The 10,580-nt window shown below is 37.9% G+C and overlaps 2 protein-coding genes across 3 annotated transcripts in view; one reads left to right on the top strand and one right to left on the bottom strand.

The window, feature by feature from the left end:
- Window positions 1-2,219, top strand: part of LOC112458362 (lipopolysaccharide-induced tumor necrosis factor-alpha factor homolog) — a 10,681-nt gene extending 8,462 nt beyond the window's left edge. Inside the window, exon 5 of the transcript XR_003041198.1 lies at window positions 2,147-2,219. The gene's annotated coding sequence lies outside the window, so the exon portion shown is untranslated. The remainder of the gene's footprint in view (window positions 1-2,146) is intronic.
- Window positions 894-6,051, bottom strand: LOC112458361 (acetylcholine receptor subunit alpha-L1). 2 transcript variants are annotated; one of them, XM_025021962.1, is made up of 9 exons: window positions 5,773-6,051; window positions 5,267-5,367; window positions 4,528-4,756; window positions 4,343-4,387; window positions 4,132-4,241; window positions 3,762-3,942; window positions 2,567-3,257; window positions 2,165-2,373; window positions 894-1,875 (listed from the first exon to the last, which is right to left on the bottom strand). In XM_025021962.1, exons 3-9 carry the CDS (start codon window positions 4,705-4,707, stop codon window positions 1,663-1,665), a joined length of 1,629 nt encoding a protein of 542 aa, XP_024877730.1. In that variant the 5' UTR covers window positions 4,708-4,756; window positions 5,267-5,367; window positions 5,773-6,051; the 3' UTR covers window positions 894-1,662. The 2 variants fall into 2 exon arrangements, with proteins under 2 accessions (XP_024877730.1, XP_024877729.1); XM_025021961.1 differs by lacking the exon at window positions 5,267-5,367 and having other exon boundaries at window positions 5,773-6,050.
- Window positions 6,052-10,580: the final 4,529 nt, after the last annotated feature.

The following is a 10,580-nucleotide window of genomic DNA, read 5'->3' as shown; positions in this document are numbered from 1 at the left end:
ATATATATATATATATATATATATATATATATATATATATATATAAATTCTGTTTTTCTTTTTAAATTTATTATATTAATTAATATTTTTTTACATCTTAAATTTTGCGTAGAACAATACAGCGAGCCTTGCTATTTCAAATGTACCCATTTTCTAATTTCTTCGTATACAATTATGATCTTCCTTAACTAGCTCTTGTTCCTGTAACTTCTTTTTAATTCACTTTGAACACTTGATGAACTTTATTATAATATTTCTGTTCCAAATTTTAAAATTTTTTTTATTGCTGAACATTTCTTGCAGTTGTAGTGCATTTCTAATATAAATCTAGAAGTCAAACGTTCTTACAAGTCAATATGTTCTGGTTATTTAATTATATAATTAAACAAATAATTTAAATAGAAAATTAAATAATTAGAACTAGGAGCGTTTAATTTTCAAAGATTTATATTGAATTTTTGTTAAATTATTAGAACACCAATTAAATCATGATTTTTGTCAATTTGTTGTTTTGATTAACTAAATAATGATTTTTATTAATTAAATAATTTTGACTTTCCATGTGTTCTTTAGTCTTAATCAGCGTGTAACATACTTCTGCGTTTGTTATCGCCTGAAATCTTTCACTGTTCTGATAATTCCTTCACTTACCTCATAAACGAGTATATCATTTTATATTCAAGCACTAAGGTACTAAACTAGTCTGCGTAGAAATGTATTTTGTCCTATATACTTTCCGTTTGTTTCACACGTATTTACGTAAATATTGTATCATACAACTTTTGTATAATATATGAAATAATAAAATATATATTCAGTTAAGCGCGTTCGTATTTCCCTAATTGAGGTAGGTATGTCGCATGCGCGTAATGTAATTTAAGAAAGAGACTTAATTAACTTTTGATTTTTATAATTTTTATTTTTGCTTTTAATACGTACATCAGTATATCGAACAAACTCGAGTATATATATATGTTCTCGTAATGAAAAAAGTTCTGTTAATAATTTATCGAAAAACTAAGCTACGTATATGAATTGATTGCTCTTCGGGAAGATATTAATTGGAGCATGAAACTTGTCCTATATATAGTTAGATTTTGGTGTGCGCGGATAAGATACCACCGTTATATAATCGTCTGTGTAACCAACGTTACCAAAAGTTTTATAAATGATACCTATCGCGAGTCGTCTTCTGCTGTAACATTGCGAACATCAATAGACGTTATCAAAGAACGAGTCGCGCACTAACTGCGCGTATAATAGTAGATACAAATACAATTTGTTTCGGGAATATAATCGTGTTGTAATCGTCGCTCACAAGGCAAGCCAGCGAATTGTCTGTTTCAGAATGAAATCACGTTTATATCATTAGGCCAGTTCCTAGAACCGAATAGACTAGCGTGGTAACTATATTTCATATATATGCCTTAAAATTGAGATTCGTAATTTATCTAGATAATAATTTGAATGTTTGAGTACGAATCGTAATGTATATATAATGAACGATCGCGAGCTGCATTTCGCGTTTGGAGGATGTTTCTTCGGTTCCACGGCACGGCCATGACCTATCACAACTTGGCTGTATTCGGAAAGACAGTTCGCCGCTTCCCTTCACGTTGATAATACGTTAGAAACACATCGCTCGTGCCCTGACGAATACGCCTACAATACGATAGTCTTCAGCAGCTCCTGGCCCTGCGGCAGGAATTGCTGTTGAGCAACAGAAGAATATTCCATATCGATCGGCTTCGTGTTGTCGTAGAGCGCCGGTGCTTCGCATAGAATCATGAAGGTTCCGGCTATCGAAGCTATCGTGAACATCCACAGGAAGAGGCGATCGAGGACCATCGCGACGAAACCCCAATCTTGATCCTCCTGCGATGACATAATGGAGAACATAGTAATCAATATGTAGGACGATGTATTCAAACGAGTACACGGGAATATGTATCTATTGCAGAGAGCATGAATGATTTTGAACGAATTTTTCCTCTATTAAAATTGATTCTTTTAGTTCCATATACACCTCGATTTTATCCGTAATACTTTCGTATTTTTAAAAGCAACAGAATGTATGCTTTCTTTCAGATGTTTGCATTATAATTATACTTTTTAGTTCTACCCTTTTTTTTATTTGTGTTACCAGATTTCTGAAAGTGCTTACCGCATTGAATTCGTCCTGGCGTTGTATGTGGTGCTGGATGAACATGACATTGTGCAAAGCCTTTTCCAGCTCGAAAGGATATTTCTTCCTTGGCGTTACATCGCTCAATGACTCGTCAAGACCGGACATGACCGTTGGAAGTCCATTGTATGCTAAACTGCCGACTAGGAATCGATTATGGGCAGTTGTCGTATGTAAACCGTTGCAACCTGAAATAGCGATAACTATATATAATCATTTCTTTACAATATACAATGTGGGAAAGTATATAAACACCTTATTGCGTCTGGTTGGTATTTTTCTTCTAATATGCGAGTAATTTTGATTAATACATTAAAAGGTATAAAATGCACAATATATGTATAACAAAGGATCTATTACAGCAATTTGAAAAGATCGTACCATCGATTCGTTGATGACGGGCCGAATCCGGCGAAGATATTATCGATGATTGCGCCGCAGCCGCGATAGCAGCATTGAACTTGCTTTTTTTTCCCGATTTTCCTCTTCCGTGTATCTTGTGCGCGGCAAGATCGTTGAGAAGATCGTCGGGCACTCTCATCAGAAGCAGCTTCGGCAATTTTCTGATGAAGATCCTTCTTACCCAAGGTGGCATCTTATGGGTGCTCGGTTTGCGGTAGTGCACGTTGAGAATAACGATCGTTATCACGACCGAAAATCCGACTAGGATCATCGTGAAGAGTAGATACTTGCCGAGTAATGGTAGCGCCAGCGACGTGGATGGTATAATCTCGGATATCAGTAGGAAGAACATGGTCTGGGATAGCAAGATGTTGATGCAGAGCGCGATCTTCTCTCCAGAATCGGCCGGCAAGTAGAAGGCCAGAACCGATAGGTAAGAGATGCTGACGCACGGCACTATAAGATTCACCGTGTAGAACAGTGTTTTCCGACGCAAAGTTATGTTGAAGAAAATATCGGGATACGGCTCGAGGCAACACGGGTAGTACTTTTTGTGACGTTCCGCCGGAACACCCAATATATCCCATTCCACACTTGGATAATATTCTCGCAGGTCGATACCTACTTCGACCTTGTCGCCCACGTTTTGATTAATATGCTTTAAGTCGATCTGAGGAAAATATTTTTAAATGAGTGACGCACTAGAGATTCATTTTTTACATGAATAGAAAAAAATTTACGAAGGACTGTCGACCTTGAAGTTAAAATAATGACGAGTTAATAAAAGGCACTGAGAGTACAACGTGGTTATTGGTGCGTGAGTTATCGGAAAAACAATATTTAATTATTATTGACAAATACATACAAATATAAATTCAAAAGTGTAATTTTAACTCCGCTTTGAGCTACCTACATGAATTTTTTAATTGATATGCTTTGTCTTCTAAAATATTATACATAATTAATGATTGTCGTGTACATGCGTGCACAACGATATTGTTTGTATAATTGTATGTATCCGTGCGAATCTATGAGTGTATATGATTACAAACTCTATGTACAGCTTTTAATTTTCATAATTTCCTTTCTATACATGGTAAAATTAATCAGGGATCTGATTAACAATGTTGTAATTACCTTGTATTTGTTGTGTCAAGATATTAGATTTACTTACTTGGAAGCCATCGTACGTCCACGAGCCGAATTTCATGAAACAGGTCTGCTGATCGAAGGGAAAGTATCTAACGTCTATTTCGCAGGAAGATTTAAAAATTGCCGGAGGAGTCCAAAGCACCCTCCCAGTGTAATGCAGAATGGCCTTAGTCATTGTTGTCACGCCATATTCTCCATCTGCACTGAAAATAAAGGTTCGTTGTTTCGAATTAATGCGTTTATAAATTTTTAATGTGGATATAAATTCACAATATTCGCATGAAGAATCAATAAAGCTAGGAATGCAATTTGCAGTACATCACGCTTATATTTTTTGATCGCGATAATCGTAAAAGAAATAAAGAGATACTAGAGCACGCAGCATCACGTACTTGTTATAAAGTACGATGTCGGGCAGCCATATATGCTCGCTGGGCACGTAGAGTTCAGTGACACCTCCGTATTCTAAGGGATCCCACTGGAATTTATGGTCCTGCCATTCCTGAAATTATTAATTCAGCTTCGGTCATGTTGGTCTTTTGACTCGCAACCTCAACACCAATCAAAAGTCACTGGAATTTTCTCATATAACTTAACACTTACGTGCTCTAACCAGACGTTCGTCGTTAGGATTTGATCCTTTAAATTCTGTAAATGACGAGCAGGTTTTATTAAAGGTGTACAGAAAGCCCCTTATCAGTTGTACATGTAATTTATGTATATGTTGCATATAAACTTATTAATACAATTTTCGGTAACGGCAAAATTATATCTGTAGCGCTACGTACGAGATCTATCAACTGTGAGAGACGGAGCCCTAGTTTCACAATAACAGTATCAGTATTGTTGGATACTGGTCGAATCAGCCGATTATAATTTGAGAGCAGATCATCGTAAAGTCTCTTAGCGTCTGGATTGCTGTAGCAGATCCCCACCGAGAGGATCAGGATGATTAAAGAGAACATCATTTTGCCTTGCGATCAAACGTACGATTAAATAAGGCTCATCAAATGCATCCTGCACAAAAATATTAAGAAACCGACATGTGATTATCCGATTTATTTCGTAGATTTATCTGAGATAAATCTTGAAATATCTGAGAACGTTATTATCTAAAAAATGAACAAATTTAATATTTTGAAAATTATATAATATATGTACATAAATATTCATTATAATAGTGCAAATTTTTTTTCTATTTTTCTGTTGTATATTTTTTTATATTCCTTAAATTGACATAAAATAATTTGTTGGCCAGAAAATAAGCGAAATATTAAATAAGAATTTTTATATTCGGGATTGTGCTCTACACTTTTGTGATTTTTTTTAAATCTAACTTATGTCGTTAATACTTTTCTCGACTGTCTCAGCTGAAGCTACGATTTAATTTAATTAGTATTTAAAATGCTATGTCGATGGCTTAAGTGAGCTTTGCGAGTTGTTAGTTGTAGACTTATGAACCTGTTGCATTAAGCACAGCCGTCTGTCCGTATTAATTTTTACGAAAAATATTTTAGTGTATCAAACCTTGAGATATTAATAGCAAAATGAAGTTTGCGAGCTTATCGATAACAGACTCGTAATAATTTCGTGCTCCAGAGTGTTTCGAGCAGCACAATTTTTTCTTGCTAGAATCATACATAACATACATTCATATAACTCACAGATCGTATTAATATTCGTTGCGTTGCAAAAAATTTTAGATATATAAATACATTCGTTAACGTGAAAGCTTAAAAGGTACATTATCTCTACAAAGTGATATTTCAACAAATAATTAGCATAATACTATTATTTTTCACTTTAACATAAATTTGAATGATCCTTTCCATGGCGCAATTGTCGCTCTTACACTATAATTATCCACAGAAACTATTATTTTAAAACGAAAACTATTCCGAAAACTGCTTACTGCGTCTATATTTTGTCAATGTTTATCGATTTCGTTCACCGAACACCTATTTATAAGTATCGAAGTATCGCCGGAGATATGTATATGTGTATCGAGCGTAATCTAAATGATCGTGGCATACTTGCGCTTCGGCCTCCTTGGACTCCCCGTTTACTCGTTCTCTAAATACGGTGCTTTTATCCCGTGCCCTTCTTGTGTATCATAATCTACCGTAAATCCGGGATTACGTTCGATCTCCGGCGCGCGCTTATCAAACGGCGATACCCCGGGCGGACTCCGGTCCGGCTCTCATTACTCGCGCGGATCGTTCCGCTCGCGAAACGCCGGAAGAACGTCGAGCAGAAATGACATTATGTACAGCCGCTGGACCACTGGGATGCTGGTACGTGCATCTGAAATTCGCAGGATCAATACACCATTGCGCATGTACCAGCGTGGTCTGTTCTGCCTCTGCGCGGTGCGAGAGCATCCTTGTCGCGCAAACTCGTCGATTTCTACTGCGTCGCCTCGCAGTGGAAAAAGACGGACGCGTCGACCGGGCCTCGGCGTACTTTCCTGGGCGTACTACGCCCTTTCCCGGCGAATGTCATAGCTCTCTCTCTCATATTTACATTACTTTCATGTTTTATGTTTATTATTTAACAAGAGCTATAGCCGGAACGAACATTTAATTCAGAAAATGCTTCATGAGAAAACGAGAGAATTATCTTTCGTCATTTCACTAATTTGATTTTTATGAAGAAGGAGTTTATTTCCGCGGTAATTCTACTTGGTAATTTGACTAACTCGTTACTTTCGTGTCAGTTTCGTTTTTTTTTAAAGCTGTACATATATGTATGAAAGCTCGATGATAAACCGGTTTATTTTCTCGAGAATTGCAGTTAGCGCAAATTCACTCTGGAGTGTCAGGGTCAGTGGTAACTAGTAGTTTCCTCTCCTGCGTGCCTCTGTGTGTGTGTGTGTGTGTGTGTGTGTGTGTGTACATTGTATACATTTACATTTCACTTTGCGATCTTTCTTATTTGTGAACATTAACATTGTTTTAAATTGTCTGTGATGTTCAAATACGACTCCACTTCTACTTTCTCGTTATGTAATTTTGTGAAATTTACTTTGCTTATAAAGTAAGCATTTTTAGGCGTAAATTTCTTAAGTAAGTGGGAAGGAAGATGAAACCTTTCGTCACGCCCTACCCACAATTTGCAAAATACTTTGTTGTATCTTATAGTCAATTAATTATTATAATCTATCAATTATTACGATCGCGTATCTTAATAACTGAACATACACCGATAATAAAGCATGTTACTGGCTTGTGTTTCATACGAACTTTACATAATGAAATCATTGTGTCGAGTGCTCCTGCGCAGCTAGACATTTAGCATTCTTCTTTATGGCGAGGGGTGAGAGACAATGTACATTACAGCACTTTATTCTTATGCGTAGGCCATTCTCCTGCGCTACCTCCCGCATCCACCTCGCGTTATTCTGCTTCCCGAGCTCTATGATAAACGTGACTGTTTTTCCGCATTTCCCTCCTCTCTCGCCCCTCGCTCTCCGTCGGTGAACCACCAGCGAGAAAACTGCAACCGCCGCTCTCAAGAGTACAATGTCTTAGGGTCGGATAGGGTCGCGTGTCTCGTATACGTGTCTCATACTTGCACGGACGGGTATATACGGATGTGGGTCGCATCGAATGATCTCGCAGGATATCTTGCGTGCGTGCACGTGTAGCATGAGGAATTCGTATTCGTATTCCGCATCCTTTACTTGACACATCGTTTTCCCTCGCTTCGCGCAATTGTTCTCGCTCAACAACTCGTTACATTGCGCCCGCGACACGTCTTCTGATCACGCGCAAGTCTTCTGATTTAAATATTTGGCCGACGTCACTCGACCAAACGACCACTGTATCCCAAAGCTCGTTGCCTCGAGGGAGCATCCAAAATTGCGCCATTTACTCCGTTCACTCCTTAATTGCGGCAAAGTTAGTCGAGCGTGTTTGAAGTTTCCGACGACACGACAGCGATCGGTTTTGTTCTTCCGCGCGTGTGTAATGGAAGACAGTTATCCGATGTTCGGCAACTACTCTTGGTAAAGTGAGCCCGCGAGGACCCGTAGGTCCCTCGCCCTTTTCCCCTTGTATCATGCCATGATGCCACGAATTATTAATCAGACTACCCGTTGCGTAGAATCTGGCGTCAGGCAGACGCGGTCTTCCTTAATCACGGCGAAAGTTGTACCGGCGCGTGTTTGAAATTTCCGACAAATTTCTAAGCACCGTGGCACGAAGATAGGGTAGACTCGCGTGAGAAAACGCAAGACAGAGAGAGAGAGAGAGAGACAAGAGAGTTAGAGAGATACGGTCGCGATACGAGGAAACGGAGAGAGAGTCGGCGTGCAATCTGGACATAATCGCAGGCTGGCAGAGACAGTTACGTCGAGGATGGTTGGTCTTCGGGACGTGCCGGTAATTAATGTGGCCTCACGTATCGGACGATCTCCCATCCTTCGGCGTGCGCGACTCGCTTTCGCCAGTTTCACCTCCCTCCGTGCCGTCGGAGGGAAAACTTTCAGGACTGCGAGATAAACCGAAACCCCATTATAGTTCGCTGTTAGATTCTGCCCCGTTGTGGCCCCGAACAGTCAGTGGTAGTAGCACGAGATCTCCGCTCTATCTCCGTTCCAACGACTGTTCGTATCCGCCGTTCGCCGACCTCCTCTTCGGGGGTCCACCTTTAACCCCAAGATAATGGGGCTGGAGCGGTGTTGGAGTTTAAATGAGTGTGTTTGCTTATTCTCTCTCTGTAAATTATGGCGATCCCTTTCGGGACCCATTACTATATATACGTGTACAAGCGGCATTCAGAAGGTGCGACGTCGTCACGTATCACGCTTGGCTGATTATTGTGCAGCATCCGTTAAAATAGCGTCTTCATGCCCCTTCTTCTGTACGATGTGCAATATGTGTCACGCGCCGATATTTTTATTCATTTCTTTGCGCAGCCGATTAGCTCATCTCTTTCTGTTCGATGTTGAATTTACGATCAACGGGGAGTATAATTATCCGCCCCTTGTGCAAATATCCAGTTAATAACGAGGAAAAGAGCGTATTGTTAATTTTTATGGTCGTACGGTATCGTTAATGTTGTTTTAACACGAGATTCTCGTTTAAATAACCAATGAGACAACTTCAGATTTCAAATGTAATAGATTCGACTTTAATTGAGGTATATATTTTATACGCGAATGCGATCGAGTTTAAGAAATATATCTTTGCCCGAAGTATTTCCGAGAGCCGCGTATGAAACTGTCGTAAGATCGAAATGGAGTACACGAGAAGAAATGTAAACTCTTTTACGTTTTTTATTGTGAGCAGTTACACAGTTTCGCAGTAGTAGAATCGACCATTTAGCCGCCGCCATCGCCGTCAAAAACAGGCCAACAGCAATAGCTATGTACTTCCCAAGACGCTTGTGCGGCATCGAGTTACACCTTTGCAACTTTATTACGCATACTTCGCTTACGACGGCGACACATCGTGCAGACATCAGCGAGTATTACGTCGTAATATCCGGAATTGAAACTGCCGGACCCGCCTCGTGCCTTTCAATGCTGAATGGGGGCAACTACCGACGGTTGAAGTAGTTACTTCTGCTTAATGTCGGCACCCTTACAAAGTTAGCAATTTAGCATCTCGCTTTCAGAATTGCGATATAACTGATAGAATTATTCTTTGAACAAGAACATCTGCAGGCTCTTTCACAAAGAGTTCCAGAATTACCGATTTATTTCGAAAAGAGTTCTGGCGAGTAAATGCAAAGAAAATTGAGTTTGAAAAAATAACTCGTTTAGCTTTACGTTCTCAAAATTGCTAAAGATCTTTCTGTTTCAATCAAGATTGATAAGTCATATAATATTTTTTGATGAACTCTTAGGATATACTATTTAGAATTATCCTTAATATTATATTCTTAATATAATTAAGAAAAATGCGGATTACCAAAGAAAAAATTGTTATGCTCTAGCACGCGTTATGTAATCTAACTGAACTCGAGAGCACCGCGTCCAAATCACATTGTTCTCGCGCATCTTCGTTTCTTAATTATATCTTTCCATTTTTGTTAGCACTCTCCTATCTTTTTTTTTGACATATATATATATTTTTTAAATCCATTATGAGACCGCATAGTATACAGACTGCTTTGCTCTTACTGCATTAGGTATGTATCTAAGAACCGGGATAATGCAAACTTGAAAACTTTTTTTGAAAAAAAAAGTTTGCAGAGGTTCAGGATATATATGATGGATGATTCATAGTAAAATTTACTTTCAAAATTCATTAGATAGATATGGAGATGACCTCAATTCGATTAAAACTTGTAACGTAGCATATAAGATGGATCTCTTCTCTCCAAGTAACATTTATTTTATAAACTACTATAAATTGTTTATAGCAGAGATTAATAGCAATTTTCTATTTAAAAATCCCTCAAATTGATATTAACAAGTGATTATACTAATGGCAAACTTATTATATATATACGCAGATTATTTTAATTTTTTTATAAGTGTAAAAATTTAAATTAATTTACTATTCTTAAAAAAAAATGAGTCTATAATAGAAAATTTAAATAAAAAAACTCTGTTTTATGATAAAAAATTGAAATAATATAAATTGTTATTCTATTTTTCTAAATCCTTTTCTTTCAGATTTTTATACTCTGAGAAAAATAAAACTAGATTTTATTAAATGAAGAAAAGAAATTAATTGCTTCATTGTTCGCTGGCTGGAACGCTGGGCATACGTATTTCTCTTTTTTGTACAACATATCCTGTCTTGTTATTGTCATTTGCGCGAGCGTCGAACAGCATGAGTGAATTTATATTATTATTTTTCGAAACGACTATTACCTACAGTTATTACGC

Source organism: Temnothorax curvispinosus, unplaced genomic scaffold (genome assembly GCF_003070985.1).
Source record: "Temnothorax curvispinosus isolate PA1 unplaced genomic scaffold, ASM307098v1 QBEX01008837.1, whole genome shotgun sequence".
NCBI lineage: Eukaryota > Metazoa > Arthropoda > Insecta > Hymenoptera > Formicidae > Temnothorax > Temnothorax curvispinosus.
This window is presented reverse-complemented; position numbering and strand designations above follow the sequence as displayed.

Coding starts and splice junctions, on each gene's coding strand:
- LOC112458361 (XM_025021962.1), bottom strand. CDS start 4,707: ATGATGTTCTCTTTAATCATCCTGATCCTCTCGGTGGGGATCTGCTAC. Junction 4,388..4,527: donor TCTCACAGTTGATAGATCTC/GTACGTAGCGCT, acceptor CGTCATTTACAG/AATTTAAAGGATCAAATCCT. Junction 3,258..3,761: donor GGACGTACGATGGCTTCCAA/GTAAGTAAATCT, acceptor TATTTTCCTCAG/ATCGACTTAAAGCATATTAA.